This window comes from Enoplosus armatus, chromosome 11 (assembly GCF_043641665.1).
Source record: "Enoplosus armatus isolate fEnoArm2 chromosome 11, fEnoArm2.hap1, whole genome shotgun sequence".
In the NCBI taxonomy this organism is placed as follows: Eukaryota; Metazoa; Chordata; class Actinopteri; order Centrarchiformes; family Enoplosidae; genus Enoplosus; species Enoplosus armatus.
This window is the reverse complement of record NC_092190.1, coordinates 5,755,873-5,781,003: the sequence shown is the minus strand read 5'-3', so window position 1 is coordinate 5,781,003 and position 25,131 is coordinate 5,755,873. Positions and strand designations below refer to the sequence as shown.

The window sequence follows — 25,131 nt, the reverse complement described above, 5'->3', positions numbered from 1 at the left end:
ATAGACTGTAGACACTTATATACACACAGGATTAAATCACCGATAACCTCGGCACACATAATAAATCACTCTAATACCACGTAAATTCACTGCGAGGCCATCTCTTACTCTCTCCATAAATATTTATATTACACGTATGCACACACATTGTTTCCATTTCTCACATTCAATCATGCATCTACAGGTTGACCATCTTTGACATGCAGGGAGGGTGTAGAAACCAAACGAGGCCGGTGCGAGGAGGCGAGCGGGACCATCTGTACATCAGTCCCTGATTAATGGCTGCAGAGGCCGAAGCTGGAGGAGCAGAGGGGAGCGCCAGGGAGTGTAAGCCATCTCTAGCCTCACAATCTTATGTAAACAGACCTGAAGTTGACTTAAAGAAGCTAACACTATCACGCACCTACTTCACATCTCCCCCCTGGAGAATTTGTTAGAAACTTAACAGCTTAACTGACCATTTTAAAGCTTTTGGAACGAAACGACACCTCTCTCTAATGAGTCTTATAGCCCAGAAGTACTTGAAAACTGCTGTGCCTTAATAAAAAGCACCCCAATACTGGCATGTGAGAATCACACCACTACCCACTTATCCACCTTGAGATCTGGAAATTGAGACCTGGACAAATCCCCAAAATGTTTGGTCCTTTAAATGTAGACATAGACAACATATTGCCAAGTTAACAAAGTCTAATAAGGTGTTTCATCTCTTCCAAGTCACCTGTTCCTGCCCTGCTGTCTTCACCACCCTTCTCTCCTTGAAACATCTGGAGCCAATATGAGATTGTCAGTGACTGTGTGTCTGTTGATCTATCTATAAGGTGGCCAAAAAAGACTAATGATAGACTTTTACTCCATCGTATTCTATCATAGTTTCCAAAAGTCACACTATTCTCACTCATCTCCTCCAAGTCACCTGAGCCTGCCCTTTCTCCAGCTGTCTCCCTCTCTGTCCACAAGAGTCAACATGAGATTGTTTGGTAAACTACTGTATGCTGCTCGTATTTGAACAGCGTGGGTCTCCATGATTACATGAGGGATAGCTGTAGGTGAAGGCTGTTGCCTTCTGAAGCTTTAAGTTGATCCTTTCTTATTTACCTCCATGCCCCCATCTATCTCTTCCCCTTCCTGCTTTTCTTCTGCCTGATTACAACAGAGTAAGAGCAGCAGAAATACAGCTATGGAACCAGCTACTAATTTTCACTTTTTCAGCTCACCCTCTTTTGTGTTACTTTTTTTTGTTATAACGTCAAACACAGGTCAAAATGCAAATATATGTACCACCCAAAGTGCATTGTGATTATACCCCAGCTATCACGGATTTGCGCAAAGCAGCAGCGTGTGCGATCAGAGCGTGTATTTGTGTAAATGTGAACACGATTCTAACACACAAATGAGATCATTAAATTTCTCTAAATTACTCCTTTAAACACTGACTGCATTAACGTGCACAGCAACACCTCATTAACATTCATCAGCACACAGACACCAAAAGGTTGAAATGTTGAGGACGCAATCGCTGAGCAGTTTCAGTGTCATGAAAGTCCAACTTTCACATGACACCACTCAACGATCAGACCTCTCCAGTTACAGTACATGTTTCCCCGTGAGAGTTCATACAGTTTCACTTTTGTTGCTTAAAGGCAGCATTTTATTTGTGTGAAATATCGCAAGTACTGTGACATATTTAATGATGACAAAACAGTCGAATGGCCAAACATTGTGAAGCTATGTTAATGTTACACTGCAGCTGTCTGAAGCGGTAACTGTTAGCAGAATCATTTTTGCAAATCATTGTTTGATTGCAACAAACCAGAACACAAAAAAAGGGAAAAGTGCAGATTCTGTCCTTTTCCATATTGATGTCCCGTTTGCGATCATCTTAATGCAGGCTCTCTGCCATGTTCAGCCAATCAGAGAGCCTCATTATACAGCACACTCCAGCTGCTGCTGGTAAGGTGAGATCAAGTTTCATGTTCTTAGTTTCTTAGTATACTTTCTTAGTATTTCTCTCTTCTGTGTCAGTACTATTTCTCAAAAATACACCAGCGTTTACAACAATTTAGTCCTCAACAGTTTGTGATTTGTCACTATACTAAAGGTATCAATATGGTTCAAAGACAGCGCGTTTCAGATCGTTGAACAGTGACTGAGGCCATACCTTCCTGTCGGATTTGGGGTTGGGGGGGTGTGACAATCTTTGCAATTTTCCATGCCCCCTTCAGGCAGTGATTGGCCAGGTGTGTGATTGGCAGGGTTTTAGCTTATCTCCCAAACTGTCTTTTTTATCCTTTCACAGCTACTTCCATCACTTCTCATGTGTTGAAAAGAGTGCAACACTGCGAGTGCCTTCCAGAAGAGTGTGCGCCATTATCGCCATATTTCAAAGATTATCATATCGCAGTGTGGCAGAGCTATATAAGTAGTATATGTAAGAGGCATGGTAGTAGCAACACCGGGAAGGATTCTGAATGGCTACAAGAATACTACAAAGCAGAATACTAACAATATAAAGTTTAACAGGATAAGTGTTGATATCTGGTCTACTGTGTGTGTGGAAATGCAAACCACTAACACGGTATGTGCTATATGATGTGTGAGTATGAGAGACGTGGAGAGATTATACAACAGGTGAAATGTTGTGGTAAAAATACAGAGACAGGACTGTTGCTCATAAAGAGTAGAAGGCAACCTGAGGCTAATCTCAGTCTGTAGGGGTAAAATACAGCATACCCATCAAACCAAACTCAAGCCCCGCCCCCCACTGTACATACTAAATATATTCTGGAAAACGTCCAGAAATAGAAAATGACGTAATTTAGACGAATGACAGACTGTTAAAGTGACTTATTCTCCCCATAAAACAAGACCATTAAAACAGAGCATATGACATGAACCATAAAATAAAAATGTGCAGTGGAGACATAGATAACAAGAGAATTATTCCCACAGAGGCATTATGCACCGAACAGTAAAAACAGGAGCGGTTAGCGTTCAGTTCAGAGAGTTTAATGTGGAGTGTAAATCACTTGAAATTCGAAGTGAGGAGCATTATGCGCATATAAACATTTCCCCACATCATGAATATACCTTCAAAAGCTTGTAAAAAAAAACAAAACACATGGCCGAATTTGATTCAGTAGCATGCAGGGGAGCTCACGGACCCTGAGCTTGTTTACTCTCTTAGAGAGGCCTTCCTGACAGTGAGGGGCCTTTCATTGACTGACATTTATCCTCCTGCTTACAAGTGGTTTTATATGCCCTGCTCACTCCTTCCCCCCATAACTGTCTGGCCGGGTGGTGGGGCAAAGGAGGGACAATAAAGCAGGATGAATATGAAAGCCCCCTCCCTCATGGTTGACTCGTGGGCCCCAAGCTGGACTTGATGAACGATTATGGCGTTCTTTTTTTCCCCCCTCTGCAATCGGCAGGCAGATGGATTAATGCATTAGCCCGTGGCTGCCAGAGGGACGAGGAGACGGATGAGGACAGTGGCTGAGACATTCGTCTCACACACACATAAATCATAACTTTTCTATCTCATTCCATCTAACAGTTTTTAAACATTCGGCTTCTTCCCACACAACCAGCATGTGGGCAGAGTAAAGTGGCACCCCGGCAGATCTGAGTCGCCATTAGACTGGATGAAGAGCAGTCAAAGCTTGAAAATGCCAACATATTATGGAGCTGAGGGAATGAAAGCACAACATATTGGGCATCCAAAAAAAAACCTGTGTCTGCACAAACAAACACACACACACACAGAAAACCACACAGCTCGAGCACAATCTGATCCATTTATCACTTAAAAGCAGAGGGAATGTGAGATTCTATTGGGCTATTTGATAAAGATCCAATCTTACCTTCATCTAATCCCTCCAAATTTGAGCCGCTGGGCTCGTCTGCTGGCTAGCCCATCAAACTTTGGAAGGCCATTAAGGGCACGGTTCAAACTCAAATACAGAGGGATTTTTGTACTGAAAAGTACATCTTTCACAGCACATGTACCATAATAGGCATATAATAGGTCCTCTTAAGACCAGATGTGTACCTCTTGATTCACCATTAAAGGTACAAAGTAGAATCTGACAGCTGAGAATAAAATTTGAACTGAAGGAACACTTCATTGTTCAGGAGCTATTCAGGCGGCAGAGAAATAATACAGCTGTTTTCAGCTCTAGGTGACGGCAATGCCAGTCGGTCCACCACTTTGGTCCAGACTGAAATACCTCAACAACTATTGCAACTATTGCATGGAAACAATGGTAGACATTGGTTAGCTGGTGCTGGAACATTATACCAGCACCAGCATGTTAGCATTTAGCTCAAAGCACATTCTCCAGAGACGCTAGTGTGGCTCTTTTCAAGCAGGAGCCCAGGTTCAGTCTCTGGCAGTGGTGCCTCTGGCTCAGTTAGCCCCTTTGAGAGACTTCGGATGGGAAGCTGGTGATGGATCAGATGCCTGTGGTGTGTGTACACTGTCCCTTTCTGTCTACATCATGGATGCGTTAAGAGAACTGGATGCTGTGTTCCACGATAGCTCCACATTCATCCAAACCTGACTCTCTAACTATTCTTTTTCTGACCATGCTGCTCTACTTTTGACGTGTGTGTAAATAAAAGAGTCAGGAGGTGCCTAAGATCCTACTGTACATGCTTGCAAGAAAGCTTTCAGAAAGCCAAAGTCAAGCAGGGACAGAAATAAGGAGTAAGAGAGAAAAGAGAGGAAATGGTTTTAAAATCCATTTGGAAGTCTTTGTATAACATTGTGGCTGTTGACTGGAAGAAATCTTATAAATCAGCATCCATCAGAGGACAAAGCTCAGATGACCTTTAAAACCAAATGGTGTATTTCAGTAGACTTGCACTTCTCACTTTCACAACATTTTGGCTTTTTCATTCTTAGTCTGACAGCAAATAACATCCTGCACAATATCATATTTTTTATCATTAGCATTATAATCAGGCATCTTGTTGATTTCTCCCTCAAGCGCTGCACTGTTTAATGAGCTATGAATGACACATAATGTACTAAAGGTAGCTGTCTATCATCATCTTCCTTCAGGGGGTGGGGGTGGAGGGTTTTTGTGTGTGTGTGTGTGTGTGTGGTGGGGGGGTGTACACAGGAACACAATGTCTTGCTAATGGAAATAAGACTCGTAGAGAAGAGGCAATATTAAAAATGGTTATCTTCAGGGCAAGGTGGTCGATCCAATATTGTTAACAAAACAGGTCACACGAAGACTCGCTGCTATCTGCCATCTGGCAGATGATTCTGTGAATGAAGGATCACCTCCAGTGTCAATTATCACATATATGATTGTATTCTGAATAAATGTAGCTCAGCCGACAGCGGAAATGTGACAAATAACTATTGTGCTCAAATAATGGCACAGGAATGAATCCATCCTGCAATAAACAAATTTACATAGAATATAATTTACTGAAAGCACATTTTTGTGCAAATAAAGCTAAAGCAGCACCATAAATGCCACATTTCCCCACATTTTCTAGTGTTGTTCGACACTGAAGGAGCAAAACTTTTCCTGCAAAGCCAGATCTTTTCACACCTCGGCCTTATCTGGCCAAAATCCCTTGAAATATTTTTTGTTTGGTCTTCTTCATTTCACTCTTCGCCTTCCTCCTACTCCAGTCTCCACCCCGTCTTGCCCGTCCCGCTCTTCACTATCTTTCCCTGTCTGACTTTAGATTTTCCACTGTGGCTGACTTGCAGAGGGTGATAGTTTGAGAGAGGCTGCCGTGCCTCAGTGGAGCACGACTCTCCCTCTATCCCTTCGTCCTTTCGTCCCTCCACTGCTCCATCCTCCTCTCCCCCTCCTCCCACTTGACTGAACTCAGATAGAAGGGTCTGCAGGTTACGGGCAGCTCTGAGAAAGAGCTTGGAGAGACTGGGGACTGAGCAGCCACAGGAGGAATGGCGCTGGGGCCAGGAGGCTAATAGCCTCTCAGTCGGCGACCGGTAAAGATGTCTGTCTGCCTCTCACAAAACCAATGGTGAAGCAACACCCAAAGCTGCTGACAACTTGAGTCCAAAGCACTGTAGTTGTGTTATAACATGGACAGAAATGTGAGCAATATGCTTAGAAAGAAAGAGTGACAGCAAGCCAAAAGTAGGAGAGATATCATAACAGCAATTCAGACATGGTATGTGTTAAATTGCTGGCTTCATCTGTCTGTTAAAGTAATAACCTTTTGGTATTCAAACACGGGTATCTGTCACAGAAATGTTCAGCAATGGCTTTATCCAAACATGACAGACCTGTTAGGGATAGTGACTCATGTTCAGCGACGATATTTGGCACCTGGAGCACGAGATGGAGCTCTCCTGAAAAATAATGATATCGATGATGAAGAGTATTCTCAGTTCTCTAACAAGCTGTATCAGTGAGACAATGAACTTATTTTGCAGATGAGTGACTGTTTACATCCGCGGCTTAATTAATGACCTTCGTGAGGGCAGTCTAAGCAACCCAGTAGATCCTCTAATCTTTATCAACATTTATTAGGTAAAATAGAGAATTCTGTTTCCTATTTCATGCAGTCTGACAGCTAAATAGGTTGTGACTCTTAAATAATTCACCAAAAACACATTTTTATTTTAATTCACGTCAGCTCATTCACAGTACTTAAGTTATTAAACAGTCTTTGTGCATGAGAAAGATACTTAAATACATTTATTACAGTGCGTTTAGGAAGGCGGAACAAGACGTGCATTTGACCTTTTGCACAGTTTTCACTTCACTGCTTAGAAATGCAATTAATATGATTTGTCCTCTATGGACATCGGGGATACGGCTAAAGATACTATGACTGTAAAGAGTCCAGTGGAATCGGAAGAGAAAGGTGTGCGAGAAAGGGTTAAAATCCCTCTGTTTGTTTTACCTTATTTAACTTGACGACATTCCTTTCAGACTTGAGCCGAATCGGAAGTGTTAAGGAAATGTTACCAGGTCCAACCTCGTAAAAATTTGCGGCCTTGATGTTTGCAGAAAAGTAACTGAGGGGCTTACCCAAACATGAGAACGACATGTAAAATTACCAGTACTTTCACACAATAAGGCATATGTGTGAAAGGGGGCTATCCAAGAGGACAGGAGACACAGAGAAGCAAAGAGAGGAATTTTCCTGCTGCCTCTCTTCTTTTCAGTTTAAGTGGCAATAAAGCCTTTAAATGTTTTCTATTCTCTGATCCTCTTTGCTATCTCTCGGGCCCGCATCAGATATCCTGACATACCATCAGTGGGTGAGAGGCTGGCCAGCAGCATGCGAAACTCAGCTCCATTCAGCTGCCTGATTGATGGCTGCAAACACACCACAGCTCTGATAGCACCACTCCAATTAGGCCCAGCACTGTAATCATGAATGAGGAGGGAAACAGGGACAGGTGGCAAAGTACGACAAGAATGTAAAGTAAAAAAGATCAGAAATTCGTGGCGAATACTTTTTCTTTAAAGTGAATGTCTTACAGGGGCATCACTCTTGCACTGCTCAAGAGCCCTTCAGATGGCGACACGACGGCTAAACGACAGCGCCATTACCCAAACGATGAAAGAGATAGAAGGACTCGTACAAATAAATGATCTCACTTATTTACAAAGTGTGCAATACATTTTTTCTGCTTATTACAGGGCACGAAAAAGAGCCGGCTTAGAGAGAAAAAGTGATGGAGAGGTGAAGGAGGAAGGCAAGAAAGAGAATGTAAGAGGAGGAGCATGGAGAGGAGAAGGAGAATGAAAAAGAGAGGAGGGGTGAGGAGATGTGTAGAGAGAATAGTGCAGACAGACAGCGAATAAGAAGGGGTATCAAAGGCAATTGGAAAAGACAAGACTTTCAAGGAATTGAACAGGCAATGAGCAACGACACTAGCTGTTTCTATTCTCCTTTGTCCGTCTTGTGATTTGAGCAGAGCAGATGACCGCAGCTGTGAAGCCATCTAATCCATCACACAACTCCTCCTCTTCTCTGCGAAGGAGGCAGTGAAACCTGAGCCAAAGGTCTTATTATCAGCCATTACTTTCCTACACATACTCCCTCATGAAACATCTTGCTTCCTTGATGGATATTGCTGCACTGGGTGTGATGAAGGTGCAGGGGTTATCTATTACTCTTACAAACCAGGCTGACCCTTTACACAAACGCCCCAAAACCAGTTCTCTGGGCCTCATATCATAACGCACAACCGACTCCATAAACTCCATAAAACAGACTCCATATCTAGATTCAGAGCGTTCCACTTGCTGCCCTCATGCCATGCTCTTATCAGACCCGCAGTCGTATGCTGCAAGCCAGTATCATCCATCTAAATCATGATCCGGCGGCTCGTACAGTGTGTGCCTGTGGATAGAGGTTACGTGATTTCAATGCTGTATTCCTGCGACGCATCTGTGATGCTGTTGACATAAAAATGCTGGCACGTCTTCTGGAACAGCAGACATACAAAAATACAGTCTGCAGTGTTTATGGTGTGTTGCAGGAGATTGGAAAAACACTCTGCCGACGAGGCCACAGCAAAGCTGATGAAGAGGTTTGATGCTCAACATGGTAGATGTTTGTCTAGATTGTCCTGTGCATCTCCTTCTGATGATGCCCATCACTGCTGTCAACTACACAATTGACTTCCCGTCACATCGTAAGGCAGCGTTTCTGTTTTTGGGTGAAAAATCATGTGTGTGCAAAATGATTTTCCAAACCAATCATTTGTATTTGTTTTAGATGTGTGAGGGACATTTAAATCCCTACTTAAACTTAAGCACCTACAGTACGGTATGTATATATTTGCACACACCAAGAAAGCTGCTTCGAGGTGATTTGGTTTGGGTAGTATGTCTATGAACCTGTAAAATCTAAAACCCATACTAATGAAATAATACATTTTTTTCAATATTAGTTTCATTGCATGTATCCTGGGTTAAATTATACAATTTCCTTTTCTTTATTATCTTATCTAATTTACCTTGTTTTACTTTTTACTGTAAAACTGTATTACTGTCATGTCATGTCGTTTAAGCTTAGTAGCTTAACTTAGTAACTATGATAAGAAAAATGCTATAAAAAATACAATCATGACTATTACGCAACAATAATCAACATCTTAAAAATTTGGAAGGGGTCGCTCGTCGTGATGAACCTACAGAGAATTATCAGCTGAATCTGCAGCTCCCTTTGGCTTTACAGAGCTTTATAGTGAGTTTCAGCTCATTGTTCAGCTGTTCTGCACCCAATTTACTGTTTTGGTTCAGTCGCACCGCTCTCACAGCGCCGTTTTAGACCACAACAAGCAGCTGTTTTCGGCGAAAAAGCTCCAAAAACCCACACTACCCGCTCAGCAGCAAACGGCAGACTGACAAAATCAGCGACTAGTATAACTAACATAGTGGAGTTGCTAGAGACCAAAAACAGAGCTAATAGAGAGTGAATATTGGACTTACATTCACGAGGTGTCCAGAAACACGACTGTAGATGAATGGTAATGTTGCTCTGTATCCGCTGGATGTGTAAATAAGTTGCTGTCATATCAGCTAGGTGTCTATCAAAAGGTGATGATGTGACAATGTCGTGTTCACAACTTGTTCCCACTGTCAAAAGTGGCCAAAAACAATAAGTCACACAGATTTAATATAGTTACTTGAAAAAGAAAATGAAGGTGAGCAGTAAAATTATTTCATCCGTCATGGTTTACAGACTGACTCTACAGACTCTATCATGACTAACAGAACTGTCAGAAAATACAAACTTGTAGTTGTAATAAAGTTTCACTTTAAGAAAGTTCATCTCTTTTCTCAAAGGACTCTTTTTCTTCAGGATTAATCGTCTGTCAACAGACCTAAAACAGTTGGTGTACAAGTGAAAGATGTATCAATACATTTCTCCCAACATATCACAAATTCAGGTCAGGTCAAGTGTCCGCGGAGCCAAAGCGGAAATGCTTAAAGCAAGAGGATGGAGCCGGGCTTTAATGCAGATAGCATGCTCCAGTGGAGGGACCGCCTCCAGGGCCAGAGGACGACTGATCCCTTCACCCTGCCGGGATTAAACCTCACCGCATCACGCACAGAGACACTGACTGACACACACAAAAACCCACTTAGATCGGCAGTCAAACATACAAACACAAACAAATTACTTGTAATTATTGGCACATACACTTAAAGCATGAATACTTTGGTACACACACTGCATGTCCACAGTAAAATCTTTTTAGTTGGCTCCCTGTTCTCCTCCAGGTAGCGCTTCAACAAGCCACTATAAAATGCTCATCAATCACGGGGGCTAATCTCAGGTTCTTGCTGACACTTTCATTGTGCAGGCCTTTTCTATACGGCTGCCTCCACATAATGCCCTGCTCTGCCTGCTTTGACAGGCTAGCAGCCCTGCAGCTCCCTGCCATGAGAGCCATTCTCAAGTGGCACGCCTCTGAAGTGAAGCGCCGGCGGAGCTCGGGCTAATCTGGACATCTGGAGGCCTGGTGGGTGAAGCAGGACAGAGGCAAAGACTCTACATATGGGTGAGCTTTGTGGGGAAAGGAAAGAAATAGCCATTTCACCAGTTCCCTGGATTGAAAATCCAACAGAAAGAGGCTCCAGTTTTGAAACGTAAAACTACTATTACTGAGAAAGTCCAGCAAAAAAAGGGCCAAATGGCACAGAGCTCTTTATGTCCATCTTCAGTTCCATTAGCCAGAGTTCAGACCTACAGCGCGGGTGAGCTAGCCCTACAGCACCGAGCGAGGCTTGGAAGGGAACAACACTGCAGTCCAAAAAAAGAAAAACCAAAAAGACTTGAGGAAATGTCTGCAATACGGGTTGGAGGGAGGGGGCAGAGTATATTTCTAATCACAAGAAAACCTTCTGGCCACCTCTTCAATTTCTGTGTTTCTGTCCTCGATCCCCACCAGCGATTTTTTGGTCCTCCAATCTTTGTCACCGCTCGTTGGCAAAGGGAACGTAAACAGCCCTATTCAAAAATAAACACAGCAATTTTGCGCGTGTTTACCTTTCACTCTGCCATATCTATCTGTGATTCTGTGCCCCAAAGTGTTCCGTTCCATTTCACGCTGTGAGGAAGACCTTGTTTCTTGGCCCACTGTACAGATGAGCGGGATAGATAGCAGGCGCCATTATTCTGCGCCATCATTTCTATCTTGTCCCCTCCTGCTTTCTGTTGTTCTTTTATAGCTCCATGCTGACCCTCCTCAATGCCAAACAGTGAGGATTTATCGCAGCTGGCACAGGGATATATTTATGAAAACAGTTTATTTTGTTGCTGTGAAAAGTGGCATATTTCCGTACATAGAAGACACATGTCCGGGTCCACAGCCTCACATCCAACGAGTTTAAAGTCTCTGGGGCATGTATATACAGAAAACTGCCCCCCTTAAGATACATGATGGCAATCATTTGCTGCATTGAACCTCATTCAAAAAATATAATGCAGGCACAAACCATTTCATTGCCTCTGTTAAGAGGTGATGAGAGACATTATAAACCATGATAGGATGATTCTCACCTATTCTTCCTGTTTTATGTACCTGTCCCTATCACCCTGTGAAGTTAAATGCATCCTGTGGCTTATTTTGAAATGAACTCCATAACTTCCAAGTCAGAGATCCAGAGAACCTCGTGGCAACCCTCAAAAATCTTTTCTGCTTCAGGGTGTCGAGGTGTAAGTGTGAGTGACCAGAGAAAAAGTTGAACCCCTTCTGGCTTCATTATCTGTTACAGAATTTCTTCCTCCCTTTATGATTATTGAGCGTTGGCTCATGGGGTCTAGAAAGAAGCTCCAACCCTGACACCAAAATCTGACATTTACTATTGATTTTGTTTGGACTACTGAAAAGTTTCCAATATCAAAACCAACTTTTTATTGCTTGATGTAAGGGGCACCTCAACATTTAAGGATAATTCTGGTTTATTACAATTTATTTTCATAGTTTCTGTGATGTTATGATAACATTATATCCACCAAAGTAAGTGATCTGCAACATTGCAGCCAACAGTCTATCCAAATGATCTAAACCACTTTATTTGTAATATCAGTCATAATCCCTCATTGTAAGAAAACTGTGGGTGCACAACACTACAGTCAGTACAATGGGTCAAAGTCGAAGCGGGAAAGGTCTATAAACTGTGAATAATGTTTAAAATGGAAATTTGGGGTATTCATTTTACAGTTTGCCCATGTGCAATTTGGCTAACCTCTGGGTTTGTTTACAACCTGTCTGATCGTGTTTGTTATCCCATCTGACTTCTTCTGTCAGAGAGGATCAAACACAAAATAAAACCCACCGAATTATCCTTTAACCATTGTGGTGTCAGTCAGTGTACTGAAACGCACTGAATAACTGGCTTTCTGTAACTGGGGTGAGGTATTACAGAAACCTGGTTCACTTCTGAAGCCTGATTTCTCCGCCATGTTTAGGTGATTTCTAACAGGGTTTTTACAAGAGTGCATGTTCATGACAGACAAATTACTGCAGTGGCAGCAGTGCGACGTGATGAAAGTCAACATCATTACTTAGAGCAGTGGGTCCCTGAATAATCAAAAGTCAGACTAAAACTGAAACTGACAATAAAACGAAGAATTGCAGCTTCTGTCAGTCTAATTAAGTATCAACAGCTGAACAGTGCTCTCTCTCACTACAGAGCCTGTCCTCTCACTTTGCTCTCAGTCCAAATGCTCTTGTAAACAAAGGCTAATAAATCTAAATTAATAAAATAAGCCACCCGTGTTTCAAATGTAGAGATAAGAGAGAAAGCTGTATGTAAACGCAGGTTTTACAGTAACAATAAGCTGCATTCTCTCTGGAGTCTTGTGTCCATGTAAACCTAGTAAGTATAGCATTATCAGATGTTCATATAAAACAAGTGGTTATAGATGATGTCTGACCTTGGATGGAAACCTTTGGATGTTCTTTCTTCGTGCACTCTGTTTGGGTCAGCAGGTCAAACGACGACGGGGTCGTCGGGACGGCAGAGTTCTGCGCGAAGACAGTTGGGAGGAGGAGGAGGAGCAGGAAGAGGCCGGCCATAGACGAGGGGGTGGAGTCCTGCGAGGACGCTGTCATGGTGATGACCTCTCCTCTAACTGCCAAGGTGGGCCTCTGGGATACAGCTGGAGAAGAGACGAGACGACTTCAGCACCTCAATCTAACATTTTTTACACTTGGCTTCAAAGAAAAGAAGCTCTCTCTGAGTCACTTCAAAATCATTTCTTCTCTCCAACTTTCAATTCCTGAGGGCTTCTGGCTGTGAATCCAGCATAGAGGAACAGAAAAAGAATGGAAAAAAAAAGTAATGCAAAGGTATAACATTTTGGTAAAAAGGACAACCGTGGGATGAAAGCAAGGATGTTAGGTAACTAGAGGGTGGCTGGAAAGACGAGATATAAAGCTGAGTAAACGAAAATACAGGGGGAAAAAAGGAACCAGAGAAATAGAGGACGTGAGGGACACCGAGTGGAAAAACTGCCCAAAACTCTTATGCTTCAGCAATGAGCCATTTCAAAGAAATACCTAACCTCTGACCTGGAGATAATTATTTAAAATGTGCAATTAAACTTTGGGAGTTAATTTAATGGCTGATTAAAATTAGAAAATTGAATGCAGTAGTGGACTGCTCAATGAGGCAGAAGTTTCCACAAGCCAATGGAGCAGAAATGAAGTCAAAATTAAATTTGTGCCTCTCAGAGATGTGCTGGAAAAATGTTGGCACAACTGTTCACTTTGGATCCTGTACATTCAAAAGACTTGAACGCATGAATAATATCCAGTCATTCTCTGACCTCCACGCTAAGCAGATCCAGCCAGCAGATAGCGAGAGACACACATGCATAATGATTCCTGAACAAAACACACAGACAGACACTCTCATGCTTCCTGAGTAAATGTAATCTCCTCCAGTCGTAACATATGAGTCTACAGTGCTAAGCTGAAACCAGCAGTTCATCATCTCCCGGCCTGCGCTCCTTGCGATGTTCGCTTAGCGAGGTGTAATATCATTTAAGTAGATTAAAAACTGAGAGCATCAACTTTCTGCCGCTCTTTGGCTGGGTTACATCTCTCTGTAGTGTTTTCCTCGCTAATGCTTCAATCAATAACAAATTATTAGCTTGGTTGAGTTGCAAATCAACCATATTGCCCTGCAATCATTTATCCCTATCACTACAGCTGGTAACTAATTAGGCAAATGCTCAGAGTGCCCATGTTTGTCATTACAAAACAGTGGAGTCAACAGGCCCCCAGCTACTGCCAACAAACATACTGTTGATGAAACAGGTGGAAGTATTAAATGCGCTCTGCAGTGGACTTCACTCAGCCAGGCTGGAGGTGTCGCAGGTCTTCGGACTCGCTGTTAGGCCACTTTCAGACTGAAAATAGCACTGCAGTTAGAAAATGTAAAAGGTCTGTGTTGGTGTGCTGCTACAGGTGCAGGTGAATGAAAATGCAATCCAGAAAGTCCAAAGTTTTTGTGACACATCCATCAGTTTCAGGTCTCCGGCTCGTTCTCTATCCTACACAGGCTTCTCGTTGTGTCCTTGAATCTTTTAAGCCTGGTTACTGATCGTTCTGAACTCAAGTGTAGGCCCATTTCAAATGCATAATGTGTTAAACAAGGCCTTTTTAAGGCATCAGCAATCCATCTCACACTCATACAAATCCACTTGAAGTTTCTGCGTAAAAACACTTGTGACCATGCAGATTTTTTTTTTTACTTTGCCATCCAGACTGAAATGTCACAACAATAGCCAAAAGAAAAAAAGCTTAAATCTCTTCTACAGGGGCTCACGTAGGCCACTTGAGCCAGCAGCTTTATGCCACTCCTGAAGGCAGATGTCTGATTTTCAAAGAGTTTGTTTGTTGTTTACTGAGCAAGCATGAATGTTGGAGTGTGGCATCGAGTAAAGACTCTCAGAGATGGATGATGTCCTGTCTTTGTTTGTAGACCCAGTGGTTCTAAAGCCTATAGTATATTATACTTTTCCATCTTTTATTGCTTTACCCATATTTGATAGGTTAAAATTAATCTATGTGCTTCAAGTTGTTCAAAAGATGGTGTCTTCCAGCTTTTGATTGCTGAACACACCTGATGTGTTTTAAGGGTCCCATATTACCACAATTAACAACCACTGTTCTAGACCCAGTAGTACAACAACTGTCCACTAGGTTCCCTCTGTAGTTTTCCTGCTTCTGCACATCACCTGACCCCTCAAGTAACCTGCTACCTGCATAGCTCTTTACCATTTAGTCATTAGGTTCTTTGAAAAATATAGGAGGTCTCTGGTTCTCCCCAGAGACGTGATTGTTGTTATCTTTGTGTTTCATCCATCCCAGTTACCTTTTCCTGGGACTTGATGACTGATCTTGTCTCCCTTTAGCAGGCCGTCATCCAGCCCAACAACCAAGTAAACTGCCTTTTAGCCCCAACTGCCATTTGCTGCTTGTCTGCATTTGGGTTCTGTTACCTGTTACCAGAATCTTGGCAAGATCACATTACGGTGGGATCTCTGATATCACTAAAAAAGTCAAGCTCAGTTTTCTCTGTCTACATTGTACTCAGTCTGGTTTCCATCAGAAAAGGGCAGTGAGGGATCTGTGTTAGTGCTGCTGAACATGAGTCCAGCATTTGATTTTGTAGATTTCAGATAAGAAAAACATTTGTATGGTTGCAATGGTGATTTTCATTTTTGGAGGCAATTCTGGAGGGCAACTATAAACTCTGTATTTTGTCATTTAGTTTGGACGTTTTGGTCATTTTTATCCAAGCGAAGTGAAGTTAATAAGATTGAATCTGAACAACTGACCGGCTGATGTTAAGGTCTGACCATTTTACAATTTCTTACGAGTCAATTCTAAGAAAGCCGAATGAGCATATTTGTTAATAACATTCAACCTTCATTTAGGCTTGTAGCTCATATTTGATTCATTTTGAGTGACTTGCCAAAAAGCTCTTCAGTCTTATTTTCTTTATTTAAATATCACTGATAACTGCTTCAATCAAAGTGAAGCAGAATAACTCCTGTTGTTCAAAATGTTGCAGCAATGCTTTTAATCAAAACTAAAAAGTACAAAAAAGTGGGACCATATGTTCCCAATTTTAGCATCTCCTGATTGCTTGTTTCATAATTAATTTGAGAGGCTTTGCACAGACTGACGCCTGGCTATCTTTCTGGACTCTCTTTTGTCACATTCCTTCCCTACAAATCAGTATAATTCAACCAGAGGCATTCAAGAGAGAACTACCTCAAAATCATTCCTTCACTTTTATTAGAGACCTTAAGAAAACATGGGGGGAGACAAAGCGCAGGATGACATACAATTAAGTTTCCTGGGTGAAATCAAACTGAAAATATTCTGCTTACAGAGTATGAGTTTTCCCCGACTAGGACAACCCCATTTCTTTATTTCTATCATCCGCAGGAGTGGAGTTGGCAGGTGTTTAATTCATTTTAAATCACTGAGTCCTGAAAGTCAAAGGCTGACTCTACAAATCCTCTCATTAGTCTAAAAGCTGGACTGCGAGCAGGCAGGGCAGGAGATCGTGACAGATGACCAGGACTCTGCTGTAAGTTAGACTTAGTTATCTTGGCATGGACACACACAGAGGGAACCGTACTGTCAGCAGCAGGATGAGGTTAGTGCGTGGATGTCAAAAATGTCTGTAGAAAGTCATGTCATACATTCAAGCAAACCCAGATGCACACACACACACACACACGCACACACACACACGCACACAGTCTCAGCTCTGAAAACTGGCAAAATCCAGCCATGGACAGCTGGTCACACTCCATATTGGGTCACAGCGAGTGGGCAGAACTGACACATGCTGTGTGCCAACATCCACTCCTGAGTGTGTGTGTGTGTGTGTGTGTGTGTGTGTGTGTGTGTGTGTGTGTGTGTGTGTGCTTCTATGCAAGTGTGTGTGTTTGTTCCAGGCATGGCTCTTCAAGGCCACTCCAAAGAGGTCTGATAGAGTCCATCCAATTTCCCATCCTGCTGTGTTCTGGATTAACAACATCTTTGTCAGCAAGGAACCAGGACAATCCATACCATTGGTTGAGCTGCCTCCCTAAACACTGACACACACACACACGCGCACATACACACAGCGGATGCTTTTAAAAAGATTCACGGAAGCACTGTTTGGCCGTCAGTCAGTCATTCAGACATCCTGTCGGGCACAACGAGTCGATTAAAGGTGCACTATATGCTGAGGACTTACAGGGTACTTGTGTGGATTGGACTAATAGATGTCCAGGCACGACTCTTTGTCAATAACTTAGTAATTGTTGAGGACAGAGATTTAGAGCCTTAAAATGGTGTTTGCACAGGAGAGAGAAATGTGTGAGTCCTTTCAAAAAAGTGCGACCAAAATGCAAAACAACTCCAAGTAAAAGTCCTGCAGCCTGGAAGTACTAGCTGTGAAATGTAGCCATTGTGAAATTTACAGTCTCTTGGTTCCTACAGTTCATGCACAAACGGGTGTGTGATGATGGGGTGGGGGTGTTACAACCTGCTGCTGGAGCTCCTCCCTATAGTGTGTAAAGAAGCAGAATTTATGCCTTATTTCAAGGTTTTCAGATTCTTGCAGATCTTTTAAGTGCTGTCTCCTAAATTGAGTAGAAATAAAAGACAACGTAGTTTTAAACACCTGAATCTTGGATTTCTGAGCTTTCATTGCTTATATGAAATCTTTTTTTTTTTACTAGCTTTAAAGTCCAACTGAAATCAATGCATTTTTTTTTGTCAGCTACAGCATGAACATCTGCTCTGTAAATCATGTGCTGTGTTCTCCTTTGAGAACAAATCAAAACACCAAAAGGGAGAAATGGATATTATTACATCTTTTGGTTTCACGATGGCGCCCCCATCTTTGCATGTCAGAAAACTAGTTAGTTCTCCAGGTACATAGATGTAGAACTTGTTTCCATACAGCCAATCTAATCACTTCATTTTAAACCATATTAGCATGAAGCCGCAATCAGTCAGCCAAACAGCAGCCTGCTACACAACACAAGAGCCCCTTTGAGCGGCCCACATTAGTTTCAAAGCCTCCTTCTTGTCCAACTTACAATCATGAACACTCGTCTCATCCTGCACCTTAGCCTGTTGAGACGAGTCACCAAACAAACCAGAAAGTACACTGCTAATGTCAGTTTGCAGGCTAGATAGCTCATTAGCTAGTCAGCTGCAGGCAGCATATCAAACAGACCTGCAAATGTCACTTTGGTCTGTTTAGGCGGGCTGGTGGCGCAGTGGTCAGCACTGTTGCACAGGGCGGAAACCTTGCATGGCAGCTCGGTCGTCCTCGGTGTGTGAATGTGTGAGTGAATGGGTGAATGTGACCTGATCTGTAAAGCGCTTCGGGAACCATTAAGGTTGAAGAGCGCTATATAAGTGAAGACCATTTTACCATTTTAGATGCTGCTGTGGGCCTTACTCTTCAATACCACTGCTAAATACACACTGTCTGCAGAAGTTTGTTAACTTTGTCGTGTTGTGGAGCTCAGCCTGCCAACTGCTGTCAATCAAACACGACACACCCCTCCAGCCGCTGAGACAAAAAAGAGCACTTCTGATGAGACCTTTATTCCCCTTCTAATAGTATGAAACTTGTTGACATTATTTTTGACTGCGAAACGGGATGAGTAAAGGGTGACTTCAGTTGAACATAAGAAAATTATGCAACCTGTTGCAACTTTTTAAAACAAAAAGAAACGTTTTTTTTCACACTTGAAGTTGACAAAGTTAGAGATGCATGACATTTAAGAGATTTTCTCAAGTTGGATGTACAATCTGAATCTGCCATGTAACAAGTAGCCAAAGCTGTCAGATACATTTTGTGTGCTATAAAGTAGGATCATTTCCTCTGACATGTTGAGGAGTATATGTATAAAGTCAAAATGTAAACACTCAATAACAAAGTGGCACTACCTAAAGACTGTAATAAAGTACAATATTTGAGTAAATGTACCTCTCACCTCTGGCTGTGTACAATTTACAGACAGTATTTGACCGTATTTGACCTAAATGTTTGTCAGAGGCCGTCTATTTCCTTTTAAGGTGTACTGCATTAATATCTCACCGGGATGCTTCAGCATGGTGCAGCTTGTTGTAAACAACCCAAAGCAGTACAACAACTCCGTTTTTTTTTTCCCTCCCAGTGGCTTATAATAAAAAAAGACTACAATACCTAAGATAATTTTGGAAAGCTCAACCTAGATAAACAAGGTAAGCTCTCCTTTTTAAAAAATCATTTCCACTCTTTATCCAGATTGCAGCCAGTACATCTGAACCTTTCCTGAGCACAGGCTCTCACAAGTCCCTGCCAATGCTAGCGTGTATCTATGGCAACAGAGCGGCAAGTTGGTAGTCAAGCAGCGGGAACCAGGTTGAGAGTATTTCGGCACAGACCTCCACAGTCTCCTGGGGGGAGCTGGATGGCGGACTGCCCGCTGATGCAACACAGTATGAGGAAGTAAAGTACTTAGGACAATGGAACACTTGAAGTAGGCAAATGTGAGCAATATCTGTTCAAATTAGGTGATAATAGTATACCCGTGTACTGCATACTGTATGTATTTAGCTACAGCGAGTCAGCCGACTCACCTGTCATTCCTAAGATGGCAAAGAAGACTGTTGCATTGCTGTAAGGAGTCATGAATGGATATCTAAATGAGGTTTTGAGGGCAGTAGAGAGTAGATGCCCTGGGCAGATGAAGAAACAGGCCTACGGATTTAAAATTGGCTATTCCATAAAAAAAGAATCTAATCTCTTCTCCCACTTCCCTCGTTCATTTAGCTGAAACTGTGGTGTCAGAAGATGGTTCTGCCTGACAGCCTTGGCTCCGAATGTTACTGTTCGCCTGCAGCTAAAGAAAAGACTCAGGGAAGGAGGCCAGACAGGGGGTCATAACTACTGCTTTTGCGTCCCTGCGGTTGTCAGAACACATCAAATTCTTCCGGGCAGCAGGGCCTCTCGGCAGGTGTGTCGATCCTCCTCGTACCAATCGTAAAACCCTCTCCCCCGTCTCATTTTTAACCCTCTCCTCCTCTTATCACTCCCTATTTGCTTTGCACTCTGCTCCCTCATTTCTTTCTTCCATCCCTCTAGAGACAGTCATGGAACAAGAGTTTCCAGGGTCCACTGCACCTTTGCTGGTTGTTTCCTTCTTCATTTCAACCTAGCCTGCAAGGGGAGTACCTCTAATTACAGCTCAATGCTATCTCCCTGAGCTCAATCTCATCAGAATCTATTACGACTCTGATTAAATTGCTTCTGGACCGCTGGGAAGCGGTTGCTGCCTGTATGAAAGAACTGCCTATTTTATGCCATTTTGGAGCAGGACAAGGAAGGAAGTCTGTGTGACCAGCAGGTGAAAACAAAACCAATGTTTGTTGCTTTTAGAAAAATCTGTCATCACAGATAGCAGATAAGAAATGTAATTGCCAATTTCTGCTGCAAAGCTCCCGGAGGAGGAATCTTTTCCCTTTTTCTTTGATTCGTTAGAAGTGATTAGACATTATTGTTAAGCATCTTTTAGAAGGATTTTAAGTTAAGCCCCTCTAGAGCCTTAAGCGCATGAAAAATGTGTTGTTCCTAGGCCTTCTGCGATCCTCCCAATGCTCATCATTAGCGTGTATGGCACAGGAATACCAATACCTCCTCATCCAAAAGCTCACAGGAATTCTCTTGAGTGCACAAAAATGAATTATAACAGAAGGAAATAACACCTGTTTCCTCAAGGAACTAAACACAAGATCGATGCCTCCAATGCAGAGTGTAAATCAAGCAGGTTTTTAACCAGACGAAATGCAGCAGAGCTCATTTCACATTTGTCATTTTATCTCACTATCGTTTCTGTTCAGTTGAAGCAGTTCATGAAAAAAACATGCCCAGTACAGTATGCAGTTTATGTCCCTGTTTAATCCCCCCACGTGTCCCTGTTTAATCAAACTAACAAATCAAACCGACCTTACAACATCGTGATAAACGCAGACAACCACCCCACGGATGCATATGGCCACCATATTCAACCTCTCCCACTCTTGCCCTCAGGGGGTTTGGTCCAGCCAAGGCTACACTGACCATGTCTAATTCAGCTGAATAGCTCAACCCCACCAATCTCTTTAATGTCTGCACTGCGATGGGGGGGTGGGTAGGGGCAACTGGGGCCTCATGAGAGTCTCAAGGGAATGGGGCTGAACATGTAGACAACACACTTGGGGGAAGGACGCAGGAATGTGTGATGAAGATGGTTACAGGGTGAGATAGAAGATCTTTTTTCTTCCTCTTCTTGGAAAGAAAGGGTGACGGAGGGGTCATGGCAAGCATCTCTTGTTATTGAGTCGCTTCACTCATGCTTGAGAAGGCAGGCACAACTGGAGAAAGGACCTTCTATAGGAATGAGGGAGAGTTGACCTCTGACTGGAGAAAACAGAGTGTGTGTGCGTGCATATGTGTGTGTGTGTGTGTGTGTGTGTGTTTGGAGACAACATTGAGTGACAGGGCTGATGAGGTGTTGAGGTTGGCAGGCGCTGTCTGGATTATGTCCGATATCAAATCAGAGGCTGTGCTGGAATCAAGGCATTATGGTCCCTGAGGGAGGGAGGCATCTGATATACTCATATAGCTGTGCGGCTGTCAACTGGGATATGGTGTGAGAGGAGACAGCACAACACGGGGACGGAGAGAATAAGACATCGCATGTGTGCACATTTTGCTCCCTGAGCATGTGTGTATCTGTGTGCAATCTGTGGGATTGTGGAAGGGATAAGCAGGCTTTGTATAATACCTGATTGTCTTCATGCCTTTCTACTGCATTCTTCTGTTTTTGAATTTGTGTCTTTGTCTCTTTTCTTTTCTTTTAATTCTTTTCCAACACATTATATGCAGATACCTGCAGATGAATCACATAATAAAAGCCAAAATGTCAACTGTCTTTCATTCAAAAACAACACAGTTTTGAGGTCATTCTTGACTTTGTAAACTGCAGCTGACAAAACAACCTCATTCTAGATCTACTTCCTTGCTTGCTCCATAGTTTGCTCCTTTGTCATGGAACTGTAGATGTGGGCTGTGTCCAAAATCACTCCCATTCACTACTCCTCACCTCACTGACGAGGTGAAGTGTAATTATGTAATTGTAATTTTCACCTCTATAAAATTTTGCATTGTGGAGTTGTTAGCAGAGAGTAGCGTACATGCCATGGACAATATTTTTTTCATTTCATTTTGACCCTTTTTGAAGGCACTGTATCGTGGAAACAACACTCACAAATGATGGCAGAAAGTAGATATAGTGCACTTTATGGTAAATATACCGTAATTTCCGAGAGAGCTAATGTTACATCTACGGATCCATGACAACCGAGGAAACTTCATCTGCTGATGAAGACTGTAAGATGAGGTTGAAAGCTGAAATGGTTTCAGTCAGGGCAGATTTCTTATCATTTGTGCACACAAATGAGTAACTTGTATGCTCAAATTAATAATCTGTGTGTACTAATTAGTAATTTGTTCCATCAAATTAATAACTCGTGCCCTTGACTTACTAAATCATGTCCTCAAATTACATAATTCATTCTCTCAAATTAGGCTAATAGCATTAAGTTACTCATGCAGTTGGAATTGAAGTCACAGGTTTGTGTGGCTGATCATTTAGAGTGTCAGCAAGAGACTAACAGCAGTGTAGAGGTGTCCTCAAACTACTGTCTATCTACTTCTATCATACATTTGATTCTTTACTACTGAGATCAGCTTGACAACAGTTTTGCTGGTAAGAAAAAAATAAGTGATATTTCACAATCTGTGCAGCTTTTCTTTTGTGCTGCATTAGCACAAATGAGGATGTGCTTTTGAATTTGGACATATGCTAAAAGCACACGAAAACAATTCATTATCTTGAAAAAATCTGAAAATGTAACAGCCCGCATATAGTTATATTCAAAACACATTTCAACAGATTGCACAAAGAAACACTGGACTATTCAAACAAAACTGTCAAAATCCACCAAGCAGCACCAGCTGTAATAATTATTTATTATTATTATTTCCTCGGTTCTCATCAGAGGGTGTGAATCGGCCAGGAGTGATTGTGGAAGCGTTTGATTGAAGGATAATGGGCTCAGGCCAAAGAGACGGCTATTAATGGTCAGTAAATGTCAAATCAGAGTGCAGTGTTATTACATGGTTTGATTGGCAGACTCTACTGAGAGTGGGGAGGCTTCAGTATATCTCTAGCTTTCTTGTCTTACACACACACACACACACACACACACACACACACACACACACACACGTTTACTTTGGTCACTTTTGGGGATATTACATAGACTTAGATTAATTTCCTGCAGATGTACCCTAACCACAACCACTGACCCAAACATCTGCTTTTTCACAGATTTTGTCCCCAATTGGACAAGCTGTCCCCAATTAACTGGTCTTAAGTCTGAAATGTGTCCCCGAAGTTAGCCTAAGTCAGAAACACAGACACATGTCTACGCTGTCACATGTGTACAATTACACGTGTGATCCATGAGATACATTGGGAAATCCTTTGCCGTACACACACACACACACACACACACACACACACACACACACACACACACACACACACACACACATAAACACATATTCAAACTCCAGCCACCGACTTCAAACACACACCTGTAACAGCCAGACACTTCATGCCTTTCCACATCCCCAGTCTGTAATAACACACTCTGTCTGGCCCTCAGAAACTCTATTATGATTTCACTTGGCACTGTCAACCACAGTCTCACACCTTCATTCGCACACACAGAAACCATAATGTGATATTATCGACTGCATTTCTCTCTGTGTCTACCTGATACTGTTTCACTGTATGAACTGGGAGCCCCCGAGCCAGTATTGATTTGAACTCACCCAACTAGTTCAGAGAACTCGGGGAGTAAGAGACTGTTCAATTTTGGCCACCAGTTTCACATTAGAGAGTTACTATACAGGCTGAGCTCAGACGCATTATAGAGAACGGGTTGCGGTGGGCCTCACAGGCAAAGTTTCAAAACACCATGTAAATACCAACGATGAAGAATCAGACTCTGTGGTAGAGCACTGTGGTGGTGGATTTTATAAAAGCTACTTGCTACCTAAAACCTAGTGAGTCTAATTACTGTTAATAATGTCTTAAGATATTCATTGAAGCAATCAGCCTGATTCTAACTCCACATTTTCTATCTGCTCCCTGTCATACACTAACTCTTCTGTCATTTCAGATGCTGCCACTCCCTCCTACCCCGCAGTAACCCCTGTGTTCCTGCCATTTACCATCACCTGACCCCCCCCCCGCCCACCTGCACCCCTGTTCCCACTCCTCCATTAGCCTTGCTGTATACATACCTGCCCCTTCCCATTGATTCTCTGCCAGATCATCTTACATGCTTTCGACTTAGCGACCCAGCCATCATCTCTGCCTGCCGGCCTGCATGAACCGTGATCCCTAACTGGATACGTTAGCTTTACCTTCCTTGCCTGTCTGGTTTTGACTTCTGCCTGTTTCTGACCACCAGTAAAACAGAGCTTTTAACTTTACCTGCCTCGTCTCTGAGTCGTGCTTTTGGGTTTCAAACCTGGTAATACGGACACTTATTTGCTAATGGAAGCAGTGTTGTTTACAGAAAATGTGCTCCTGATGTTGAGAATTTACATTCTAGGTGTACAGTAGCAGCGATACAATGATTATCTTAATCATTGATTTATCTGTTTTATTATTTACCCAATGAATCAACGGTTTTCATTTCAAGTTATGCTTAATGGGCAGAGTTTTCAATATAACTATTAGATATAAAACATACAGAGTAGGTATAGATATTTCTCCCCGTTTTAATCAATTTAATTAATTTGACATTTAAGAAAAAGGTAAAAATTTCAAATTCAAAGATGACGTCTTTAATTAGCTCCTTTTTTCTGGTTAATCGACTAAAAACAAATCTGTCAAACCGCTACTTTCAGATTTGTCAGTTATATTCAACACAACCTCCTTAATGCATTCAGTGCATTTAGTATTCAGATCATAGTGATATAATTTCTTGTACATTTCCAGCCTTCAGAGTTGTGGCGTTTTCCT

The 25,131-nt window shown here is 42.3% G+C and overlaps 1 protein-coding gene across 1 annotated transcript in view; it reads right to left on the bottom strand.

The window, feature by feature from the left end:
* The window catches only part of sema5ba (sema domain, seven thrombospondin repeats (type 1 and type 1-like), transmembrane domain (TM) and short cytoplasmic domain, (semaphorin) 5Ba), a 148,987-nt gene that overhangs the window by 76,715 nt on the left and 47,141 nt on the right, over positions 1-25,131 (bottom strand). The window contains exon 3 of the mRNA XM_070914374.1: positions 12,907-13,131. Coding sequence (XP_070770475.1) covers positions 12,907-13,084 — 178 coding nt within the window. The 5' untranslated portion in view covers positions 13,085-13,131. The remainder of the gene's footprint in view (positions 1-12,906; positions 13,132-25,131) is intronic.